The 26,655-nt window shown below is 33.3% G+C and overlaps 1 protein-coding gene across 18 annotated transcripts in view; it reads right to left on the bottom strand.

Moving 5' to 3' along the window:
• ARL15 (ARF like GTPase 15) overlaps positions 1 to 26,655 on the bottom strand; it is a 574,803-nt gene that overhangs the window by 443,669 nt on the left and 104,479 nt on the right. For 2 of the 18 annotated variants that reach the window (XM_074282520.1, XM_074282519.1), the window contains 3 exons: positions 16,188 to 16,205; positions 13,724 to 13,780; positions 8,519 to 8,605 (listed from right to left, as the gene is read on the bottom strand). The exons of 2 other annotated variants lie outside the window; for them this stretch is intronic. In XM_074282520.1, the coding sequence (XP_074138621.1) occupies positions 8,519 to 8,605; positions 13,724 to 13,777 (141 nt within the window). In that variant the 5' untranslated portion in view covers positions 13,778 to 13,780; positions 16,188 to 16,205. Of the gene's footprint in view, positions 1 to 8,518; positions 8,606 to 10,264; positions 10,457 to 11,322; positions 11,475 to 12,072; positions 12,124 to 13,490; positions 13,527 to 13,723; positions 13,781 to 16,187; positions 16,206 to 26,655 lie in introns of all 18 variants that reach the window. 14 more of the 18 variants (XM_074282522.1, XM_074282523.1, XM_074282528.1 and 11 more) reach the window with 13 other exon arrangements.

The following is a 26,655-nucleotide window of genomic DNA, read 5'->3' as shown; positions in this document are numbered from 1 at the left end:
GCTGGGATAAAGAATGTTTAGAGACTATAAAACCCACAGAAAGTTATAGATGAGTTCGTTATTTAACTCAATGTTTCCATGTGGAAGGAAATCACAGTGATATAGGCGGCAGTGGCAGCAATATGAACCCAGCTAATGCCGGAAGGGCAGGACAATAGCAAAGGCATGGGAGCCAAAGTTAGCTTTGCTTAAATGAGAAACAGAAATGAGAAAAAAAACCTTCTGTGAAAGTAATTTAAAAAAAATAGCTAGCAATTACATAGTACTTTCAGGCTTATAAAAAGCTAAACAAACACAGAAATGGTTTAATGGAGAAATACATCAAATTCAACAGGGATGGGTCCATGATTTAGGCATAAAGAGGGAGATAATAAATAGATTAGAGGAACAGAGGATAATCTACCTCTCAGACTTGTGGAGGAGGAAGGAATTTATGACCAGAGGAGAACTAGAGATCATTATTGATCACAAAATAAAAGATTTTGATTACATCAAACTAAAAAGTTTCTGTACAAATAATACTAATGCAAACAAGATTAGAAGGGAAGTAACAAATTGGGAAAATATTTTTAAAAACAAAGGTTCTGACAAAGGTCTCATTTCCAAAATATATAGAGTACTGACCCTAATTTATAAGAAACCGAACCATTCTCCAATTGATAAATGGTCAAAGGATATGAACAGACAATTCTCAGAGGAAGAAATTGAAACTATATCCACTCACATGAAAGAGTGTTCCAAATCACTACTGATCAGAGAAATGCAAATTAAGACCACTCTGAGATACCACTACACACCTGTCAGATTGGCTAAGATGACAGGAACAAATAATGACAAATGTTGGAGGGGATGTGGGGAAACTGGGACACTAATACATTGCTGGTGGAGTTGTGAAAGAATCCAGCCATTCTGGAGAGCAATCTGGAATTATGCCCAAAAAGTTATCAAACTGTGCATACCCTTTGACCCAGCAGCGCTACTACTGGGATTATATCCCAAAGAAATACTAAAGAGCGGAAAGAGACATATATGTGCCAAAATGTTTGTGGCAGCTCTTTTTGTTGTGGCTAGAAACTGGAGGATGAATGGATGTCCATCAGTTGGAGAATGGTTGGGTAAATTGTGGTATATGAAGGTTATGGAATATTATTGCTCTGTAAGAAATGACCAGCAGGAGGAATATAGAGAGGCCTGGAGAGACTTAAATCAACTGATGCTGAGTGAAATGAGCAGAACCAGAAGATCACTGTACACTTCAACAACAATACTGTATGAGGATGTATTCTGATGGAAGTGGAAATCTTCAACATAAAGAAGATCCAACTCACTTCCAGTTGATCAATGATGGACAGAGGTAGCTGCACCCAGAGAAGAAACACTGGGAGGGGAATGAAAATTGTTAGCACTAATATCTGTCTGCCCAGGTTGCATGTACCTTCGGATTCTAATGTTTATTGTGCAACAAGAAAATGATATTCGCACACATGTATTGTACCTAGACTATATTGTAACACATGTAAAATGTATGGTATTGCCTGTCGTCGGGGGGAGGGAATAGAGGGAGGGGGGGTAAATTGGAAAAATGAATACAAGGGATAATATTATAAAATATATATATATATAATAAAAAAAAAACATAAAATAATAATAAAAAAAAAAAATTCAACAGGGAAATAAGTGAAGGGGGGAAGGCTGTTTAAGAAAGATAATGCCTTTGATGGAATAAATACAGGCACAATAAACTTCTTGATCCTGAACAGAAGATTTTAAAAAAGGATTTTTTTTTTAAGTAAATAACTAGAAATAAAGAAGGTGTCTTCAATTACCTCTCAGATAACTGGGGAATGTCTGAATAAATTATAGTTTATTCTTATAGGTTTATTCCTATAGGTACTTGAAGCAATGATAAGATAATTTCAGAGAATCCCAGAGAATATGAATTGATATAGAATAATGGAGAAAGAACCAAGAGAACAATTTTTACATGAGGACAACTACATTGTAAAGAAAAATAACTTGGAAAGTTTTTAAGGACTGTGATCAATGAATAAATATGACCAACTTTGTCTCAGAGGACTCAAGAAGAAGCATGTTATTCATTTTCTAACAAAGATGTAATGGATTCAAAGTACACTGGGAGATGTACTTTTGAATGAAGCCACTCTTTTTGCTTTTCTATACTTTTTTGTTACAAAGGATATTTTTTCTTCTTTCTTTCAGTTTTTAAGTGGGAAGGGGGGAGTTGGAGAAGAGGGTAGTTAGCAAGAGATATCTCCATTCCCCAATCCAATAAATATTTTTAGAAAGGACAATATCCCAAAGACAACTGGAAACATGGCCCTAAAAGTAGAGGATCTCTAAGGTCCCTCCTTGCTCCGAAATTTGATGATAGTAAATAAAAAGCCATGTGAAAGATACAATTTTAAGACTCATTCTCATAAACTGTTACAACAATGAAATGAGCTCACAAAGGCAGTGTTAACATAAAAAGACTGGTTCTGATATACAGAATTCTTCAAAACTCCAATCCCCTTTCTCATGCCCAGCCAACATTTCAGAATTTTAAAATATAATTTTAATTTTAATTCAAAATTTTAAAAGGCCAAGTTCCTTATTTTTCTCCCCAAAAGCCACCTAACTTTTCCAATTTTATAAATTTTTTGTTGATAAATATTTTTGTTGATAGCATTTTCCTGGTCACTTCCTTCATTTCTACATCAAGTCAGCCATCAGTATGTCTTCATAAGATATTTTCATTCTGATCAAGTTAGTCTTCTACTCAAAAATCTTGACCTTCAATCTAGTCCTAGCCTCCACCTTTCCAGCTTTACTTGTAGAGGGGCTAGATGGCACAATGGATAGAGCCTGGGACTTGGAATCAGGAAGATTTGAGTTTAAATCTGACCTCAAACACTAACTGTGTGACTCTGCTGGGACTCTTGTTTGCTTCAATTTAATCATCTGTAAAATAGGGATAACAACAACACCTACCTCACAGGACTATTTCATTTGGTACATAATATTCAGTAGTTTTATTACTTTAAGTACATTAATAATATTAACTCCAATTGTTAAAAAAAAAAAAAAAAAAGGTTATTCACGTAGAAGCCCTTCTGAGACTGCTTTAATAAAAAGAGATCTCATTTTAAAATCAGCAGCATCATAGAATGTAGTGAACAAGCCTTTTACAATACTGTTTATACTAATTGACTTAAGACATTCAGAACATTAAGGTAAATTTTAGCACAGACCCTTATTCTACTTCAAGAATTTGACTCTATACTGTGTTTATTTATCTCAAAACAACTAAGAATCTTGGGTAACACCACTTGCTTGAATCTATAATAATTTTTAATGGCTAGATATATTTCAATAAACTTTTTTCATAATTGGCTCACCAAATTTAATTATTGGGAAATTTTCTTCAAAATTCTGCTAGTTTTCTTAAATTTTACTATTACCAAATGTTAGTTCTTCTTATATTATATTAAATTCTTATTATCTTCTTATTTCAGTAAAGTATTGGAATAGAGGCTCAAATCTAACTTTTAATACTCAATAGATATATAGCCTAAGATCACTTATCCTCTCTGAAGCTTTTTCCTCCCTTATAAAATGAGAATACCAATACCTAGAGCATTTTTACATGGGTTTTTGTGAAGAAAACTACATAATGTATGTAAAGCATTACTGAAATCTCTAAGCACTATGTGCTTATTAGCATTCTCGGTTACACATAGCCTATCTCCCAGCCAAATTGGACTTATCTGCCTTCTCTGGACTCCATGGCTCTGTCCTCACCATTTCTCATACAGTCCTTCCCTCTCACACTCTTCTCCTGATGAAATCCATCCCTCTCTCCCCTCTTTCAAAGTCTAACTTTGCCACAACTTCCTATAAAGCTTTTCCTAAGCTTCGCCCCCAAGGGAAAATGATCTTGCCTGCCTTCATAGCCATTTCTGTACTGAAGATGAATCTTTTTCATTGATCTTAATTTGCTTTCATATCAGTTATCTGTGCACTTCTCTCTCCATCCCTTTCCCCCATGAGATATAAGCTCATTAATAGTATCTGAATCATATATCTCTGCATCTCCAGTATGTAACATATCACATTGCCTTGCTTAATAAACGTTTTTTAAATTATTTGTTGAATCAGTTGGACAACTTTTTCAGAAGTACATCACTTCCACAGAATTAAATGATACAAAGAATACCCTTTTCCTCACATTATAAAATATCATTACATACTAACCTCAACTTTTAGATAGGCCACTCGTTTCATAAAGTTCCATCTCTCTATGGTGTGGCAATAAATAACCTACTTATAAATGGTATTATAACTAGTTGGAAGAAAGGAACTAAAAATTTAAACATTCACAAACATTAAAAATAGAAATATGTGTGGGTAGTCTCATTATGTTCTGAAACACTTATGTTTGGGTTTGTTTAGGATTTTCATGAAACATAAAATATAATTAATTTATGAGCTGAAATAAGATAGCTATATGTGGCCAAATTTAAATAATTTTTCCTGGCAAAATCATGAGGAAGATACTTGTGAGGAAGGCAGGGAAAAGCAGGAGAGAGGCAGAGACAAGAGAAAAAGAAAGACAAAAACAGAGGAAAGGGAATAAAGACAGGGAGAGATACAGTAAAAAGTAAAAGGACCTCAGTTTAAATTCCAATGTGACAAGCTTCAGCTCCTTATCTGTAAAATGGAGGCTTCCTTCTAGTTTTTCCCTATTCCTTAGCTCAATACCTGGCAGAGGGAAAGTACTTAACAAATGCTTATGGATGGAGAGAAATATCTTGGAATTGCAGCATTTTAAGCTTATTTAACTTAGTTATGATTATGAACAATACAGCATTCCTATAAAGAAATCTCAATATTCTATTGAAAAGATAAATTAAAGGATCGAAGTCAGAAGTCTAGAAGACTAGAAATGAATCCATTTAGAACAACATATGAGAAGGAACTAAAAAGGGATTAAAAACACAAACTTCATGAAAGCGTTACATTGTTGATGGTGAAAAGAAAAATACAAACAAGATGAAAAATAGAAATAACTGACCTGTGTCCAGCCAAACAGTGCCTATGTGTTCACAAGGTTGTATTTTGAATGAAAAGCTAAATAACTATAACCTATCTTCAAAGTAGGAAACAAACTTGGACAGCTTAAGGCAGGCAACTGCCATCTGGTTTAGGAGCAATTAAACTAACCCTAATTATTTTAAATGGAAAAACAAAAAAAAAAACATTCACAAAGAGCATACTATCATCCATATTACAAAACCACTCTTAACAACAAAAGAAATGTGGTGTTACATGTGTCCTTTTTGTAATGGCTAGAAACTGAATGGATGCCCATCAATTGGAGAATGGCTGAATAAATAACATATGAATGTTATAGAATTTATTGTTCTGTAAGAAATGATCAGCAGGATAATTTCAGAAAGACCTGGAGAGACTTACATGAACTAATGCTAAATGAAATAAGCAGACCCAGGAGATCATTATACATGGCAACAATAAGATTATACGATGATCAATTCTGATAGACATGGCCCTCTTCAACAATGAGATGATTCAAACCAGTTCCAATTATTCAGTGATAAAGAGAGACATATACACTCAGAGAGAGGTCTGCGGGAACTAAATGTGGACCACAACATAATATTCTCACTCTTTCTGTTGATATTTGCTTGCATTTTGTTTTCTTTCTTAGGTTTTTTTCTTTCTTGATCCAATTTTCCTTGTGTAGCAAGATAACTGTATAAATATGTATGCATATATTGGATTTAACATATATTTTAACATATTTAACATGTATTAAACTACCTGCCATCTAGGGGAGAGATTGAGGGAAAAATTTCTAACAGAAAGTTTTGTAAGGGTCAATGTTGAAAAATTACCCATTCATGCTTTGTAAATAAAAAGCTTTAATTAAAAAAAAAAAAGAAAAGAAAGAAAGAAAGAAAGAAAGAAAGAAAGAAAGAAAGAAAGAAAGAAAGAAAGAAAGAAAGAAAGAAAGAAAGAAAGAAAGAAAGAAAGAAAGAAAGAAAGAAAGAAAGAAAGAAAGAAAGAAAGAAAGAAAGAAAGAAAGAAAGAAAGAAAGAAAGAAAGAAAGAAAGAAAGAAAGGAAGAAAGGAAGGAAGGAAGGAAGGAAGGAAGGAAGGAAGGAAGGAAGGAAGGAAGGAAGGAAGGAAGGAAGGAAGGAAGGAAGGAAGGAAGGAAGGAAGGAAGGAAGGAAGGAAGGAAGGAAGGAAGGAAGGAAGGAAGGAAGGAAGGAAGGAAGGAAGGAAGGAAGGAAGGAAGGAAGGAAGAAAGAAAGAAAGAAAGAAAGAAAGAAAGAAAGAAAGAAAGAAAGAAAGAAAGAAAGAAAGAAAGAAAGAAAGAAAGAAATGCTGTGTTATTTCTGTCAACTACTGTCATTTTCTGATAGGAGAGTATATTTCCAAGAGTTCCCTCTTCCCTGTCATGAATCTGAATCCTTGTTTATCCTTGAGCCCTGCTTATATTTTATAGAACTTAGAGTATTAGCCACTGAAAAAGACACACTTCTCTTTATTTTTCCTGAAACTATCTCCTTCCTAGTATTAGTAGCATTTAAACATTGTCAGGGGTCATTATATCCCATCTTTTACTACTCAGCCTTTATTTTATCAGATTAAAGATCCCTAAGGTATAGACACCTGTCCTTTAAAAATAAGTTAAAGTGACCTTAAAACGAATATGCTGTTTGAATGTTTTTAAGGCTTTTTGGTATGGTCAGAAATGTCTCAAATTGTTACCCTCAAAGAAACTGACTGAATTAGTTGCCAGTGCCTCATTTTCAAAGAGGACCAATGACATCATGGATGATGTCTTAATTTGCCCTTGAACTGGATTTAAGTGAGGTAGCATAAAGTCATCAGCCTCCCTTCTCTCTTCCCAAATCCAAAGTCCAAAGTCAGGACAAAAATTAAGACAATTGGCAACAACCCAGGATGCAAGATGACCCTGACATCTCCCAGATCTGACTAAATTCTAGCTCTAAGTGCTGCACAAAGCCTGCTTCAGTCGTTTTTGTGGCCTTCAGAATGAATTGTTCTCATCTGCCCACTCTGCTGAAGAATATCTCCGCGTCCTTGGGGCAGACACCCCCCAAGTAACAGTCAGTTACCCTGGACTTGATTTATTCCATCTATCAGGGCAGTTTACCAGGGTGTGGCTGCTATACATGCTGCCTCATGTGTAAAGGTGGATACCAAGGGAAGATGGACAGCTCTGAAAAAGGCTGGCAAGCTGTCACATGAGAGCTGTTAGTCTTTCCTCAACATGCTATACACTCTCTGAAGTAGTTTCAACACAAATTTACTTAAGGATACAAAAGCAAAAAAAGTAACAACAGGTACAAGTGGGGATAAAAGAACCTAAAAAATTTTCAGTCAATCCTCATATACAAGCTATTCATTTCCTAGGTTATTTTAACTGATTTTTTTTTTGGGGGGGGTGGTTCTTTTCTAATTCTAACTTCCTTACACAAATTACCCCAGGCATTATACAACTATATTCAATCCCTAGATTCTATCCATTATATTCTACTTTTTCCTAAAATAATTGTATATCTATTATCCTTGATACACAAAAGTCCAGTACAAATTCACTATTTTTTTTTAAGTTTTATCTAAATAAATGAAGTGCTGACTAACCAGAATCAAAGCCATGACTAGTATCCATCAAAAGTGTTTCAAAACAGAAACCAGTAGAGTCTGCTGAAGTTAGTAAAGGAATTAAGTTAAACAGGCAAAGCTATGGGAAAATTATATCCTAAACAGTCTTCTGTTATAAGATAACTTTCATTTTCATAGGATTTCTACCTATTTCTACTAGGACTACTACAAAAAGCATTAATGGTACTGAGGAAATTAAAGATTTCCTAAAAGGTTGGATCCATGTGAAACACATAAAAATGCATATTTCTAGGTGGAAAATTCCAGTTGCTGAATAGAATTTTGCTGAGAATAAATATCAAGGCCTCCTGATTTCTGGTCTAGTGATCTTTCTTCTACATAACTTAGGAGAGGTACAGACATTTTCTTCTTCCATTATCACTTTAGTAGATACTACTAATCTATCCTATTCAAAAGTTCTTCTGAGATCATCTTGTAAAGGATATTGGTGAAGGTTTGCCAGCTTTTTGGGGGGGAAGAGGAGGGAAGAGTAGTAAAAAAAGAGGTAGTATAAGAAAGAAGTGTGAGTATATTAATATTTTATCCAGAACTTTCTTAAATACATATAGTCCAACAAACAAAATTAATCAAATACTGATTTGTAATATTCAGTTATTTCCCAGATGTAAATGTTCCAATGAAAAATTTAACAATCAGTTTGAACTAGCTCTTGCATATCTCTAGATATTGGTCAAATTAACTCAGGAAAAAAAATGTGCCAAAAACTGTTTCTGTAGAAGGAAAAAGACAACAAAGAACATTTTATCTATAGAGGACAGGATGTGACCATGACCTCTACTTACCATCATTGAAAACTGGCCCTGAGCCAAATAAGGAAAAAAGATGGAGTAGTGGGGCTTCAAGAAGGTTTCCTTGTGAATGGCCCAGCACTGGAAAGCAAAGATTTTCTTTAAGTTGCCATCCATGTCATATCTTGATTATCTTGAAGTTAAGAGAAAAAGATACTATTCCCCAAAACAAAACACCCAAAACAGATTTTATCTTGCCACTGTTCAAGTTTCAATTTTAAAAGGTGTTACAGAAGTTCCTCATAGTTCCTTCAATCTAACTTTTATTTTTTTATAGTAACTACACTTCAGGTTTTATGAAAAGGTCCCAGACCTCTTAACCCTTGCTGTTCAAAACTGGATCATTTATTAAGCTTTAAACATATTACTTTTTTCTGTTAGTAAGAACTAGCAAATACATAGCATCTTAAAATTTGCAAAGCATTTTACATATATTATCTCATGAGATTCTTTCAACAACCCAATGAGAGAAGTTATGATTATTTCGATTTTGCAAACTGAGGTTCATAAAGATTAATGTGATTTGCCCATGATCACACATCTAAGTGTCTTAAGGATTCAAATTGAGGTCTTTCTGACTTCAAGACCTATTTTCTATCTACCACCCCAAAATGCCTTCCTAAGATATCAATGATCCACTGCTAGATGGTGCCTAAGGTCCTTCTAGAGCTTCCAAAATTATCTTAAAGATATTAAGCCCCTCCTATATGTGTTATGAATAGCATCTTCACATTTATACACTCTAATTTTCTGTATTCCAAGTTTAAATGGGTAGGTTTGGGGGTTCTGTGATGGTGTTATTGAGAGGCTTTTTTGTTAAGGATTTTTGTTGTTACTGTTGAACTTTTAAAATTGGACCTGAGATTTCACTGACATGAGGAACTGTCAACAAGTAAATTTCTTCTTTCAAACCATCAAACCAGAATGACAACTGTCCTGGAACTTAGAAAACTTTTGGGGCTAAATGACTTGCCTAGAGTCACACAGCCAGAATGTGTCAGAGGTCAGTATGTGCCAGACTCAAGACTTCAAATAAGGTTTCCCTGGTTCCAAAGCCAGCTCTCTGTCCACTCTTCTAAACTGCCTCTCCCAATACGAAGGTTATACAGACATATAATTATGCATATTAAATTTAATTCTAGCCCCATTCTTGCACCTTTCTGCCTGAAGTATCCAAGAAGCTGGTCTGATAAACAGCTAACTATTCATTCTCCCATATGTTTTTAAAACCATATGCAGACTTGGGTCTATTGTTTATCTAGTGACTGTTGCCAGATACAAAAACTCTGCTCCTATCTATAAGCCAATTTTACTCCCCACCATCTCTGGCTTCACCCTTATCTTGGCCTGTACATCACTTAGTCTTTCTATTCCCCAACAATCAACAAAAATCTGCTCTGTTCCCTGAAATTCAGTTTAATTTGTCCTTCCATTCTTTTAACTGTCTTGCTTGTCTTGTTCGACTTCCTACTCAGCTTACTCCTGCAGCAGCCCATGTTCCATAATCACATTACTGATAAAAAAAAAAAAAAAGTGATTGCTGACACAAGAGTATTTCCTCATATTCCCTTCAAGGGAGGGGGATGGACTAGATGATCAATATCTCCCAAATTCTGATTCAATGAAGTCTTTTCCACATTGCATGCACATTATCACTTATAATTACAAGCAGTATTTGATAAACCAATGTCCCAGTTTGCCTGGGATTATAATTTGGTGCTATATAGATTAAAACTATACCTTTCTTCATAAAGGAAGATGATTCCTGATTCAACATCAACTGGACATGAACTCTTCATTTTCTCCCTGATATCTTGATGCTAATTTTCTATTATCTCGCACCTAGTTCAATTGTGTCCAGCAAAATATAACAAAGACAGCTAAGATTTCAAGTTCAATCTTAACACCTGTTTAATCCAACATACCTGTGAGCTGAAAGGTAAAAAAGTATTAATAATAGCAGAATAGTTATAAAACAGAAGTCTTGCCTTTGAATGGTTAACAACATAGCTAAGAGGTATGTGACAAAACTATCACTCAGGTGAATTTTGAGAATGGTGGCATAAACAAAACTGGAAGCTACATAGCAACTAGGCAGTAGTTCTACTTTAACTTATCACTGCTCTTTATTTTGATGTGGCACATGATACCTCATTTACAATACTGACTTTCTGAAGGAAGAAAATGAGTCTTAATTTGCTTTTCTTTGATCAGCCTAGCATGGGAAGGAGGAGTTTCCTATATCAATGAAATCTGGTCTGGTATTTAAAAAAAAATTTAAAAGTGTGGTGGTGGCAAAATAATAATTATCTCATATTTATCTGGAGCATCAAAGTTTGTTTAACAACTTTCAATTATCCTGTGGGAAAAAGTATAGTGACTATTATTATTACCACTTTACAAAATGAAGAAACTGGGACTATCAGATTTGTTTAGTCACCCAGTTCAACCACCACCAGAGGCTGAGGCAAAGGATCCTTCGAAATTACTTCTAACACTTGGGACAAATTAGTTCATTTCTCTGAGCTTCAATTTTTCTATCTACAAAATGAGAAGGGAGCACTAGATGACTTTGGAAGGCATTTTCACCTCAAAACCCTAAGTGAATGAAGTCTCTTGACTAAACCCAGGTCTCTTAGCTACAAATCCTGAGTTCTTTGGATGACACGGCCCCTTTTAAGACTTAATATCTCATATTATTTTACATTATTCTCATAATGTTGAGATAATCTTGAGCTCCTTTAAATGTAGCCTTAATGACCAAGAGACAGCTAGTGCTACTTGGTACATGCTGGTACCTCAGTCCTATGCTGGTTGAATGTTAGCTCCAAGAACTGAGACTAAAGGTCCATTTCTTCCTTCCTTATAGGCATACCTAAGCTTCCAGAACATACTGTCATAGGTGGATTGCCAGAAGAGCGAAATATACTGACCACTTCTTTTACCTCATCTTCATTATTCAAACAAGAGAAAAAGAAGAAAAGAGTCATTATCAATATATTCAGTAAAAAATAATTCTACCTACATACACACACACACACACACACACACACACACACAAAATTCTATAATACATAAAATAATTCCAAGACACTTCCTATTTTGGCAAAGAAGCCAACTGTCCTCAGTGACAGAGGTTCCTGGAAAATTTTTGAGGAAACTTTAAAACCTGTTCTCATCAAAATGTTTGCAATTTATAGAGAGATAAGGCAAGCCATTCTCCCAAACAAATAACATTCAGGAGTGTCCCTCTTTTGCCCTGTGGTTGGTCAAACCTGATTCTGGAAATGTTAATTTTAAGGTTACAAAAAAGCAGCCTAAATAAATAAAAGGATAATAAGAAAAAAAGAAAAGAATAAAAAAAGCAGCCTAGGTTCATGTCCAGTACCACATCCAACCACAACTGTAATGACAATTTCTTCACTCACCTACTTCTTCTTCCTCCTTACTGGCAACCATTGAGGGTTTTTTTAATACCAAAAATAGTGTGGGCCCACTTAACAGAACTATTTTTGTTTTTAAAAAATAAATTACTTCTTTGTACTTACATCAAGACACTAGGTTCTAGAGAATATGCATTATCTCCTGTGTAACATTCCCTGCAATTGAAAGATTATTTTTAAATAATATAAAAGAAAGTTATCTTCTCAAAACAGATGATCAGCTCCAAAGCCTGTGTTTTGTTTGTTTGTTTTTGTTTTTTAAATATACTTCCATTTAAATTCTAAGCTTTGGTGGGAGACTAGATCTGTTGGGTTCTACTTTAACTTATATCATTGACTAAATATTAATCAGTTGTATTATCTCTATCTTAAATTCTCTACCTGAAAACTGGGACCTGAATTATCCTCCCATTCTTATTTAACTGAAGAGCTAGGAAAAGCTGATTACATTACTTGCAGGAGAAGTACTAGCTTATTTTGTTAATTTTCTATATAACCTTAAAAAGGAGACTGGATAAGAATGCACTGTATATACTTTGATTTTTATTAAATTTATGCCATTTTTATATGACTACCATGCCAGAAAGCATTCATATGTTATCCAACTTATTTCTCCATGGCAACATAATTAATTGCCTGTGACAATCTGCCCAATATGTATACCATTCAATTTATATAAAATAAGAGGAAAAGAATCAAAACTTTCAAACTGTTTTTTCAAACTATTTAATAAGTGCTATTTGATGTTCTGTTAATGTCATAGAAATGAAAGTTGACTAAGCTATCTTGAATTGTTGTAGAGGAAAGGGAACAGCCAAATTAGATTCTACCATAGAATATATTGGTCAATGATCTTTTCCACCTCTTTTTGTTTCTCTCTATAGAATTTTTAACTTTCAATTATGGTCAATCATATAGACATTTTTTGGTAGGTCCTGCACATTCAGTAGGACATTTTTTTCCTTTAAATAAGATTTTTCCCCCCTAAATAGAACAGGCCACTTAGTAGTAGATCAATGTAATAAATTTCTGCTTGTAATTATTTTATTGCATAGACTCACCCTCTAATCTTATAAAACTAACAATACGGTTCTCTAGGTCATCCATTTATCAAGCTGGGAACAAATATCACAGATGCCTTTTGTTTTGAGGCTTTGGTGTTTATGAAAACACTTTCATATCTTGGATTCTTAAAATTTTAAACTTCTAATAATATATTCACTGGTGTCATTAAGTAGTTAGTCACTCTGGGTTCTGGGTTCTCAAAATAATAACATCTAGCCCAAATAACACAAGTTCTTTTCCCTATAGAGAGGAAAAAGGAAGGAAAAAAATCCCCCTTCCCCCAAATCTCCAGATTCAAATTAGGCATGAAAGATTATTATGGAGAACTCTGGAACTACACTTTTCAAAAGATTTTCAGGAACACAAAATACTCTTCTGAGTAGTATAGGTGAACAACACAAGTTTCTATCATGTGTCTTAAAGACAATTAGGATCTTCAAAATCCACAAGCCTCTTACCTGCTACGGCACATTCTCATGTACCTCTTTCTCAGGCTTTTCAAAAGGAAAGAAGGTATAAGAAAAAGAAAAGGAAAATTAGTTTACAACTTTGCATGCCTGAACCACAGCATGGATATTAGTGGAAGGTAGTGAGTCAAGGTTCTTTAACCCCTCCTCTAAATAAACAACCAAAACAACCTATTCACCTGTTTTGTATGACATTTGGTACAGCAAAAACATACATTGCTTACCGTGTAAATGCCAATTCTACAAACAGCAAATGAGATCTGGATACACTCAGACATTCTCTAAAAGATTAAAATAAGAATGAGATTGCCAGTAAGTGTACATATTAAGGAATTTTTTTTTCCCCTTCCCCTTCCCCTCACCTCCCAAACTGTAATGCTAGAAATAAGTGCTTTACAAGTGATTACAGATGAACAGATTACTGGTTATAGATATGGATATTTTTTGGCTTCTTATCTAGTTTCAGAAAATACTAAAGTTCAGGGAACAATATATGTTACCAATTTGAGAATCATTTTAAAAATTCATTTTACAAGGCTAATTATCTTTTGATAATGAATTCCTTTAAATATAATTTTCCCAGAATGTTACTATAACAGCTCCAATTTAGGAAAAAAATAAAACACAGACAAGATTCTGGACTTTTGGTGGGTACCTTTTTGCAGGATTTAGTCTAAACATTTAAGCCTTCTCTACAACAGAATTTAAGTACTATTACATACATTTTACAATCAAGGCCTTTAAGTGCATTATTATACTTTTACTAATAAAAATTTTTTTAAGAAATAAAAACTTTGTACAGGTAGGGTAAACCTCTTGAAAAGACCAATTACCATTATTCTCTGGGAACTAAAGAAAACCGAGGCAAGTAGCTGAGGGACAGTAGAGGTAGTTTTGATAATACAGCTAGGCTCACTCCCATTTCCGAATCAACAAGCACTTACTACATGTCAGGTACTGCTGAGTGAGTACATCATTTTTCATAAAATCACTATGCCATAGCTTATTATCTTCTTTAACACAAAATGTTTACATGAAATTAGTACCTACTAGTACATCGGTAATTATTTCATTGTATTATCAACTAAATGCTTCTCTAATCGAATTTTAATGCCACAATCTCAAGAAGCACAAAGTGGATCTATTATAGTTTTATCTATTGTGCCAAGTGTAGTAATAACACGGAATCCCCACCTGGGATTTCCCACCAAAAGATGAAAATCTTTCAAAGGTTTCCTTTTTGTAGCACAAGCAATCAGATCAAAAGGATTACTCAAGAGAATCAAATCTTATCCTTCAAAACTATGTCAGTGACAATACTGTGAAAATAGTGAAAAGGGAATGGGGATTTACTAGAAGACATTAAAAAAAAAAAAAAATATATATATATATATATATAGAGAGAGAGAGAGAGAGAGAGAGCTTCCCCTCCACACACACATGAAAATTCCATGAAAACTAGAAGACATTTGTTGATCTAAATAATTTAAGCCAAAACTTCAGGTTGCCAAAAATTTCCAACCATTTTTTGTTTTTATTTAATAATTTGACTAATGTAAAGATTTATTTTTTCAAAAACTTTCATTTTTGCAACATTATTAATGAATTTTCTTTAGCATAACTGGCTTTTCTGAACTAAAATGAACAAAACTCAACTAATATTTTAAAGGGCAGGAAGGTCAAATCAATACTTTATTGTAAGATATCTGTATTTTAGAAATTCATATATATCCTCTATGTCATAAGAGAAAGAGTTGTGGCACAAAATAATTAGGGAACATTCACCCTTATGGTACTGCCTGCTAAAGGAGCTGCCTTCTTTAAATAAAGGTCAGGGGAAAAAAGAAAAGATACTCTTCATTAAAAATCTTGTTTCCCACTTCCTTCCCCTCCTGACTCCAAAAATGGAAAACATCAAAATTTGGAGACTATCAAAATAGTTATCCTTTATAACACAATTGCTTTAATTTCTTGAAAATACACTAATTGTTCTATAAGTTCATTTTTATCACTATTTCTTCTTCTGAATACCAGGCATTTTCCCTCAGGGCCCATTTGCTAAGTTAACTTTCCTATCAATATATTTCCTGTATTAGACTCAATGATCAATGCCAAAAAGGTTTTCTACCCAATAAGAAACTGAGAAAAATGGCATTGTGATTCTCGCATTTGAGAAAGACATAATTAATTGTATTTAAAGAAAAACTAGCAGTTTACTACTCTGAACATCTGACATGTTTCCATGTATTTGTCTTATTTCTAATTCCAACCCATAGATCACTCTCTATAATACAAAGTACTAAGATGATCAACAAATTATTTTTATTACTTTGTTAAGGGCCTTTCCTTTCTTGATAAACATGGGCATGGCTGTCTTGGTCTAATCTGCACATTTTCCATATCTACACCATGACCAGTAAATCTGAGAAAGAAGTCAAGGTGCTTCTTCCAGATTGTTGTCGTCTATTAACCTTCCCTTAGCTAAGATTTATTCGTCCTCAAAGACTAAAGACAAAAGGGGGGAGGGGGAGAGAGAGAGAAGGATTAAGCAAAAACCTGTTACTGATCTAAATTGCTTTTCTGGCTAAAATAATTTGTACCCGGGTGGGGAATGGGAATTGGGGGGGGGGGGGGGGGGGGGAACGGTGGTTTAGAATACACTGCATTTGAATTGTTTGATTTACTTACAGTTTACTGCTGTTTTCTCTAGGGAAGTTTGAAGGTAAGCATGAAAGCAAAAAAGAAAAAGAAAAACCTTCAGAAACAACGAAATTGAAAACAAGTATTATTAGTAGAAAGTTTGTAACAACTTAATCCAAAAATGTATCAAATCTTAGTCAAGCAGAAGTGATAAAAACATCTTTGCCAAGAGAGACAACATAAAGTTTCAAATATAACCCTCTCTTTGCAATCCTTCACTCTCATAATACACAGAAGAGAAAATTGTCAATTCATTCTCTTCCCTTAACTACTATGGGGAAGAAAGTAGAAAGCTAATATATAAAATCCTGCAACAATTTTTTTTTTTTGCCCATCAATAGGGAAATGGCTAAAAAAATATGTTGTAAGTATAATAAAAGTTCCAATGTTTTTTAAAAAATGATAAAGAGGAACCTGGGAGAATTTATGTGAGCCAATGCAAAGTCAAGTTCAATAGAACCAGGAGGGTATTTACAATAATTACAACATTGTAAAGAAAACCAACTGTGAAAGACTTCAGAACTATAATCAATAAAAAGACTATTGAGAATTACAAAGTCTGATAATAAATCATCTTTTTTCCAACTCATGGCAGAGGAGGATGGACAAGATATGCAGAGTAAAATATGCATTTTCAGATATAACCAATGCATGAATTTCTTTTGCTTGATTAGGCTTACTTGCTACAAGGGATGGCTTTTTCCCTCTATAGGTGGAGGAAGATTTAAAAAACATCAATTAAAAAAACACAGAAAATACAGAGAAGTTCAGAAGAGGTCACAGGAAAGCAGGGCAGTGATGGAACTAATATATTAAATTTTAATTTTTTTTAAAACAACCTGTAAAAATATAAAATTTAGAATTTTTCAGGTTTTTAAAATGTTTTTTGAAAGCCTAAGAGAAAGCAAAGTGTGAATAAGGAAACACAGGAGAGAATAAAAGAGTTCAGAAATCCCTCAGAAGAAGGTTTCATCCCCTTTCAAACAAGGCCAGTCTAGTTGGAGATCTGAGAGATGGAACCATCCCATTTCCCCACAAGGCTAACTAATTTTTTTTTTGTTTGTTTTTACCTCATAGAAAAGGACATTGAAAGTTAAAAAGTACAGAATTGGGGGCAAGATCTATGCCCTTATCAGCTACCTGATTGCTGGGATTCTCTTTCCTCTTTGAATATGACAGAATGAAGAAAATATATTGTGATCACATTTGATTTTTTGAGACAGCCTTGAAATAAACTGATTGTAGTGCTATCTGTATTAGAGCTAGTCTTGTTCTATATGTCACTGCAAACATTAACAGTGAATTATTTAACAACTTACTTAGTAAACTAAAAAGCTTATTTTTTCCTTTGTGGAAAACATTAAAAAAGTTGGGGTTTTTTTTAAGTTAATATTTAAAGTGCATCTATTTCACAGCTCATCAACTCTTTTTTTAACTTCGTAAAAATAGGAAAAAGCATTATAATCAAAGGATGGAAACATTCTGTACCTAAAGCAAAACTGACAAAATTAAGTCTCTCTAAAAACAGAATTTGCTTTTTGCCTTATTTCCATCATCATTTCAAATGTTTATTTTTAAAACATAGAACATTTACTAATGAGTCAATTTTACAAAACTGTATAAATACTGAAAGCTCATGCATTAAACTCAAAATAATTACTGAAAAACATTTATCATATACACAATCATTTGGGGAGGTACAGTACAAAGGTTCCAGGTACCTATCTATCCAAAAGTAAACTTAATTTTCTTAAAATATATTTATCATCATAGCTGATTATTATTAACAATAATACCAACAGAGAACTATGTTGGATGGATGGCTCACTTCAGAATGAAAACATCCTGTGTTCAAGTACTACTCCAATATATTTTAGCTATATATAAAACTGGGTAAGACTTTCACCAATGAAATCGCAGTATAAAGGTTTTGCATTTATACAGTGGTTAAAGGATGCAAAACATTTTCTTTAGGACAATCTTGTATGGTAGGTTGTAGAAATACTACTATTCCCATCTTACAAAGGCAAAAACAAACTCAGAGTTAATTTCTTTGCTTTGCCCAAGATCATGCAATTAAGGGGCTTTCTGAATTTGAATTCAGAATCATAGGAACAACACTCTCAACACTGCCCTTCTACTTCACAAGAGAGTTGTATAAAAAAAAATTTTTTTTAATACCAAAAAAGATGAGAGAGAGGGAAAAACCTCCCTTTAAAAAACATTAAAGATTAAACCACATCTTCAGTGTCAGTGAATTTAAATGGATGGGAATGAGTGAATTAAATTCCGATGATCACTATATATATATATATATATATATATATATATATATATATATATATATATATATATATATATATCACTGTGGACAAGAATCCCTTAGAACAAAAGAAGCCCTCAGTCAATAACAGGGAGAGAAAAGCAGAATATGGTATAATCTCAAAAGTGATAGCAAACCACTGTAACACAAATCTCTGCTCCAACCACTGATGCCAAAGAAGCTTAAGTTGATCAGGTTCTATGAAAACCTAGAAATAATAGACCTCTTCCTTTCCAAAAAATATCACATTCTTCATAGAAGATTGGAGTGCTAAAGCAGGAAATCAAAACATTATTGGATGAACAAAAACAAAGCTTATACATGTATGTTTGTATACATAAACATATATGTATATCCAATATGTAAATATGGATCTCCCTTTTCTATAGTTATATATCATTTATGAACAAGTTTTTCATCAAATTATCTAATCTTCACTTCTTGTGACACCTTCAAGTGTCAATCAATGTTTCCTAATTCTGTTCTTTATCTATTAACAAAATAGTAAACCCTGTAGTGTTGTTTGCTGTCAACTTTAACTAAAACTAAACCTACAGTTGCATTTATTCTTTATTCTCTTCTTGGGGAATAAAAGTCTTCATATATAGTTAAATGAAATTTCAGTCATCAGTATGTCAAGTGAGAAGAAATTGGAGGAGTAGCACCTTGAAATCACACTAAGCTTTCCTAAACAAAAAAACAAACCTCAGTTAGCTGTTTTTCAAGATCATGTGATGGGTGGAGAAGAGTTAAAAGAATATTAAGTTTCCCCCTCCTCAACCCCCATCTTCAGAAAATGCCAGAATACAACTTGATTTTTTTCCAAAATCTCCAGGTTTCTCCAAAAGTTACTGTCTTTTTTGCATCCCTCTCCTTCACAAAAATAGCACAAATCCTCTCCCCAAACTTTAACCCAACCTCTGCCCTGTCATGATTAACCTTGCCCTCATGCTTCAGGATTATCAAATACATACTTCATGTGTATTTGTTCACTTGTAATCATTTTAATTGACAACATTTAATATCTTATTGTACTGCTATCATGCCAATTTACCACATTAAGGTAAGTTACTCAATTCATCCTCTAATGCATACTTTATCTAATGTCCTGAAATATATGTCTCCTATATTTCTTTCATATCTGTTAAGAAATTTTAACAAAGCATTAGCTTCTTTTTCTTGCACATCTTCTAAGTCAAAAACATTCCATTTCCTCAGCTCTTACTCTAAATTCTATACCTGATGAAGCTTTATTTTGCCCTTGATGTCATTATTCTCTTAAGCCCCACCTTCTTTTACTCCCTTGACTAACACTTGTTTTGTCCTCCTTTCTCGCCATTTCCAGATCATGTTCTTCTGCCAAAACTCAACAAACTCTCCAGGTACACTTATTAAAAGCCTATTAAAATTAAAATGTCTGGAATATCTTCCTATCCCATTCAATCCTCATCCTTGATACTATTATCATCAATTAAAATAAATGACCTCTCTATTTTCTGATCCCTTCCTTTCTCAGGATTCTCCCTCCTGGTTTCAACAACTTCAACACCCAGCTAAGGATACTGAATTTTCAAAGTGATTTCACTAGTACTTTAGAATCTCTTGACTCTTCTGCCTTTACTGCCCTGTTCTGGCTCTCAGAATGCCCATCTGGTGAGGGGGTGGGGGTGAGGGGGAAGAGAGAGAGAGAAGTCACCAAAACTGTTTCTATCAAGCAACACCACCAAACTTCAACTGGGCTTTTACCAATTCTTTACTGACTTCCACGGAGTAGCTGCTTAATTTTTTCCCATTTTCCTCAAGCCTCTACCTCCTATTTTATTGAGATAGGAATCATCTCTCTGAGTTTTCTCAGTATCCATATTCTCTACCTCAAAATTTCTGTCTTCTCTGATTCTTTGCTCTATCTAGGAAGGAAATATTTTCCTCCTTCTCAAGACCAGTTAGTCCTTCCAATTTGTGCTTTCAATCTCATCCCTCCCAATTGCCGTTGAGACTTTTCTCAATCATATAAAACTGATTTACAATAAAACTTTAACTCAATGGTGATATCAAGAGAACGAAAATAATTTATCTACAATAGAAATATATATATAGACATACATATGCAGCAAGATAAAATGCTATAACATGCATATGCACACATATGCAGCAAGATATGAAATGGTAACAGGCTCCTATTGTCTACTAAAGTTGAATAGAAGATACCATTCATACAGGAATGGGAAAATCTGCTAAATTCTAAGCCCTTTATTATGTAAGAAGAGTACTAGAATACACAAATTTCTTTTTTTAGCATGAAGTAGGAACTCCTTTCTATTAAAATAGAAAATAATTCATTCAATTCCTCATCTTCCTGATTCAAAGGGGTTGTACATTTATGAAGTAGTATCTAATTCAAATATAACTGGGGACTATTAAAATCATATATAAGGATCCCTGTAGGCCTCATATAGACCTAGAAAATTACGCATTGATATTATGTTTAATTATATTTTTATTGTTAAATATTTTATCAAATATAATTATATAATTAACATATTTACATATAAACATATTGTCAAATATTTATTGAATACTAAAATGTTTGTTTTAATATGATTCAGACTACACAAAAGAGTATTGTGGGCTCCATATTTGACATCTCAATTTCAGGGCATTATTAGGTATTTTGGAAAGCAATTTGGAACTCTACCCTAATGTTAGTAAACTGTGAATACTTTCAGTCAACTGTACCACTTATTAAATCTATAAACCAAAAGAAATCAAAGAGGAAAAGGAACTATATGTACAAAAATATTATAACAGCTCTTTTTGTGGTAATCAAAAGTTGGAAACTTAAGGAAATTCTCCTATAATAATATAATAATGACTATAATAATGACTATATAATATATATATATATTATATATAATATTATATATAATAATATATATAATAATATAATGACTATAATAATGACTATAAATATAATAATGACTAAAAAGTGTGTTTGATGAATGTAATGGAATATTATTGCACTACATATTTTATCCTAAGAAATTATGAAGTGAACAATTTCAGAGAAAACTGGGAAAACCTTTATGAAATGAAGTAAAGTGAATAAAAACAGAATAATCTATACAATGATTATAGAGAAAAATAATATTGGGAAAACTTTAGTGTGATAAGCTATAAGTTCAAATGAATCAAGATGAAACCTATCACTCACCTTCTACTAAGAACAATATGAACTTAAACATGGTAAATCTAACAAACTGCTTTGCTGGACTATGAACATATGAAGACTTTTATTTTTTTGGTTTTGGGTGTGTTTTTTTGTTTGTTTTTTATAGTTGTTATTGGTTTGTGTTTTTTTTTTTTAAATAAGGTGATGTGGGGAGATTGTGGAAAGGACAATTTAATAAAAGAAAAAAAGTAAGCAATTGAAAAAGCATTATGAATAAGAAGTATCAAAGATAATATGTTTTATATGTTTGAGAAACTCTGCACCAAAAAGCTAACCCAATATACCAATATTATTATGATGATTTCATAAGTCCTAAATGTGTAGGATATTTATCTAATTTTGTTTTAGATTGGTTTTTAAGTTAACAAAATGATGATAATTTTTTAAATCTAAAAAAAAAGAATTCAACAGGCACTCTATTCAGGACTGTATTCCCCAAGCTTGTGTTTTTATTTTCAGAAACTTAGTCAGATATTCTAGGATACCTTCCCTAAGCAAAACTGAACCTAAAACAGCCAATCATATATTTCAAATAATTCCAATACAAACAAACATGTTTCAAGCAATTCAAACTTCAAACAAAATATCACATGTTGTATTAAGTGGATACTTCAAGTTCATATTAATCAAAACAATGTTAATTCTCAGAAGATTCTTCTTATACCTACAAGTATTTTCTTTCTTTTGTACCTATATTGCATATAGTGTAGGATTAACTGTAGAAGCAGTGCATAGGACAGTGGATCTGAAGTCAGGAAGATTCAATTTCATGAGTTCAAAACTGCCCTCTGACACTACTTAAGTCACTTAACCCTTTTGCCTCAGTTTACTCATCTAAAATGGATTCTAGCATCTTTCTCCCAGAGTTTGTGTAAGGACCAAATGAGATAATTATAAAGATGCTTAGCACAGTAGCCAGTACATAATAGGTGGTTAGTCTCTCCTACTTAAATCCTTCAATGCCAAAGTACTAGGCACAGAAATGTAGTCCATTTTAGAGATGAGACAACTGAGCTTCAGAAAGGTTGAGTAATTTAACCATATTCACATGAACTACAAATAACTCAAATCCCAAGTCCCTAACCCTAGGGTTCTTTCTACTATACCATACTCCCTACCTACTCCAAGTGAAGCTGATGACCTTGTACCTTTCTGCCTCACTTCAATTCAATCCCCTCACAAGTCAAGATGTCGCCTTCATGATGCCATTGGTTGTCTTCAAGAAGGAAAGACAAACAACATGGAAATTTCTGACAACTGAGCCTCTTTTTTGCAAGCTGATAATTCCTTTCATTTTTCTCAAGATAACAGGATTCAGAGCTGTACATAAATATAAATGATTCTGTAAAATTATGCACCTTGCATAATAAAATTAGCCAGCCTTCTTCCCTTTCAAAAAGGGAAATTATAATTCTCCATTCTTTAATGGAATATATACTTTCCTCACTTCCACCTGTTTGAATCTCTCATTTTCTTCCAACAAGTTCTAACATGAAATCTTAATCTTCCCAGCCACTACTGACTCCCTATGAATTATCTTGAACATACTTATCTATAGACACATCTCTCCTGATAGAATGTAAACTCATTAAGGGCACTGCCTACGCGATATATGAGATATAGTAGTTATTGAAATGCTTGGTGAATGACTCCTCAAGAACAATGCTAACCAACACTTTTTGTGCAGGCAAAGAACTGGAAACAAAGTAGATGTCCAACAACTAGGGAGTTACATGAATGTAACAGAACTTTGCACTGTGTGCCATCAGAAATGACAAATAATAAGAATTCATTGAAAAATGGATTGTTTCTTTTAATTCCTTTTTCTTTCTTTCTCTTTTCCTTCCTTCCTTTTCTGGTGAGACAAATGGGGTTAACTGACTTGCCTAGGGTCACACAACTAGGAAATGTTAAATGTCTGAGGCTACATTTGAACTCAAGAACTTCTGATTCCAGAGCCAGTGCTCTCTTCACTGAGCCAAATGATGCAGAATGACACAGCTGATAACATACACAAAGACTACAACAAAATAAATCAAAATAATAACAACAAACATGACCAAGCTTGGCCTTGGAAAAGAATTAAAATTTATCAGAGTATTTCTTCTTCAAAGGTCTGGAATGTGTATGTGAAAAACTGTCCACACTATCTGACATGGTGTTGATTTTGCCTCCCTCACTACCCTCGTTTTGAGTTTTTATTATAGTACAGAACATTATGCATGGTGCATAGAGAATAAAAATACAAGGAAATTAAGACAAAGTAAAAACAAAAGATATCAATAAAATACATAATTTTTGTAAAAACACCAAGAGTCACTGATCAAGAAACATTATAACAGTAGCTTCACTTTAGATAGCAGATGACAACACAATGCCAGATTCAGAATCTCTGAACATCTTTTATAGCCTAGAGGTACCAGACACAGAGAACTCCAGAGCTAGGACACACAGGTTGCAGCTGTTTCCCACCAGCAGCTACAGCAAGCTTTTGTTTAAGCAACTTAAATTTCTACTAGTTCCTTCTAGGTGCTGCTCAGGCTACTTTCATGAATTTCTGTAGCAAATCCTGAAAACAAGAATGGAGGGTTGTGGGGGGAAAGGTTTCTGTCAAAATAACAAGAACAATTATTTATGTCGTGCCTCTGTGTAGCAGGCATTAGGTTTAGACTTATAAATAATTAGTTGATTCCATATTCAAAACAATTCTGAGAGACAACTGCTAATATTATTCCCATTTTATATATGAGGAAATTGAGGTAAACAGGTTTACTGATTTTCTCAAAGTTGCACAGCTAATAAGTATCTGAAGCCAAACTTGAATTCAGGTCTTCTGTACTCAAGATCCAGGCTCTGTGCACTATGGTATGTGCACTATTAGTAGCCTGAGAAATAGCCTAAACAAAAGGCCAGTTTTTTCTCCACATCAATGGAAACATAACACTTTTTAACAGATACCTAAATCCTCTCATCTCAACTACTGCTAATAAACAACAGGTATTATTTAGGAAGCTTAGAATTCCTTAGAGCATATGGCTCCTTCAACTCCCAATGCCACCTTCTTTGTACACAATTATATCAACATTCCTTTTCTAAGTCTCATCTACCAAAAGGTTAAAACCTAGGAAATTATAATTCTGTAATTTATTTCCCATAATGTCATCATTTTCTTTTTCCATTATTTGAGAATCATGTGTACTTTTTAAATATATTTAGAATCTCCAAATGAGACTCAAATGATCAGTAAAATTATGTTGACAAACCTAGCTATTAAATTAGTGCATCAATGTAACAGTTTTGTTTGCCCTAGTGGCCTCAGTTAATTTGCAAAACTTCTAATAGGAAGTAGCTTCTAAAAAAAACTGCGTCCAACAAACTGTGGTTGAATAGCATTTACCTTCTCACTAATGAGATACAACTGGATTATGCTTTTCTTAGTTTTTTAAGGAGCAAAAGAATAGCATAAAAGTCATTTCTAAATTCATTCTCTGTACACTGATGGAAAATTAAAGAGTTTCCAGATGCCAAGCCTATAATTTTTTAAATCCTTTACTCCAGAAAAAGGGTACACTGTTATCTCAATAACTTCATATATAGTTAATGAAAAATTGGTTCTCCTATAAGTAAATTTTTATAATACCATATATAAGTCTCCTGCAAAGTCAAAGGAATGAAGAGAAAAATTAGTGGGTAAGAGAATACCCCTCGGGTTCTGCTCTCTTATTCTATGCACTACTACAGCATACGTTACGCAATAAATAATAGTGCAAATGAAACTACAACCATACATATGTGTACACATATATATGTGTATTGTACACACACACACACACACACACACACACACCCTTATCCTTTAACCTAACAAATGTTGTGATAGTAATCTTAAAGAGTTAACCTGCAACCAAGGAACCCATGATGAAAAATGCTATCCACCTCCTAAGAGACAATGGATGAATATTGAGAGCAAATTGAAGCACAATATAAGAGCCTAATTTTTTCATTTTATTTCTTTTGCTCTTTCTTTTTTTTGCAATGTAGCTGATATGGAAGTATGTTTTACATGATTTCAAATGTATAATTGATATCACATTGCTTACTTTCTCAAAGGATGTAGAAGAGCAGAAAAAAGAATTTTAAGCTCAAAGTTTTTAAAAATGAATGCTAAACATAAAACATCAAAAAATAAATAGATGGATAAATGAATGAATAAAGGAATAAATAAGGGGAGGCGGAGATTAGCAAGCAAAACTATCTAACACTACCAGGAAGTAGATTCATGCCTAAGAACAATAACTGTATAATCTTTTAATTAAATGAACAAATTAATGATAATGAAAAGCAAATTAGCTGAAAAGAACTAGTTTTAAAGGGTCTGGGCAAGTCCCAAATTCTCTGGACCTTGAGACGGTCCCAAATTTTCTGGACCTATTTCCTCATCTGTTAAAATGGTTTTGAGGCCTATGAGCCTATGAATGGAGTGATTTACCATAGGGATTATTCTATTCATATGCTACTATATCTCTTTACAGACTAGATCCATGATCCAGTGCATGAATGGGGCCATCAAGAGTCAATAATTTAATTTTAAGGTTGATATTTGGTACTCACTTCCAGCATTTAAGAGTTTAAGTTCTTAAAATGTGAGGCCTGCTACAAAAAGCAACATCTACAACTTACCTGTTTACCATTTTTTTCAAGCACAGTGGTAAAAACAGCTAAGATCACCAACAAAATTTCTACTTTTAAATATGGTATTCAGGCCCAAGGGGAATAAAAAAAAAAAAATATATATATATATATATATATATATATATATATATATATATATATATATATATATATATATATATATATGTATATAATTCATTTAAATCAGTCTGAAACAAAGCCTCCATCTATAT

This window comes from Sminthopsis crassicaudata, chromosome 1 (genome assembly GCF_048593235.1).
Source record: "Sminthopsis crassicaudata isolate SCR6 chromosome 1, ASM4859323v1, whole genome shotgun sequence".
In the NCBI taxonomy this organism is placed as follows: domain Eukaryota; kingdom Metazoa; phylum Chordata; class Mammalia; order Dasyuromorphia; family Dasyuridae; genus Sminthopsis; species Sminthopsis crassicaudata.
Note: the sequence above shows the minus strand (reverse complement) of the source record. Positions and strands in the feature narration are given on the sequence as shown.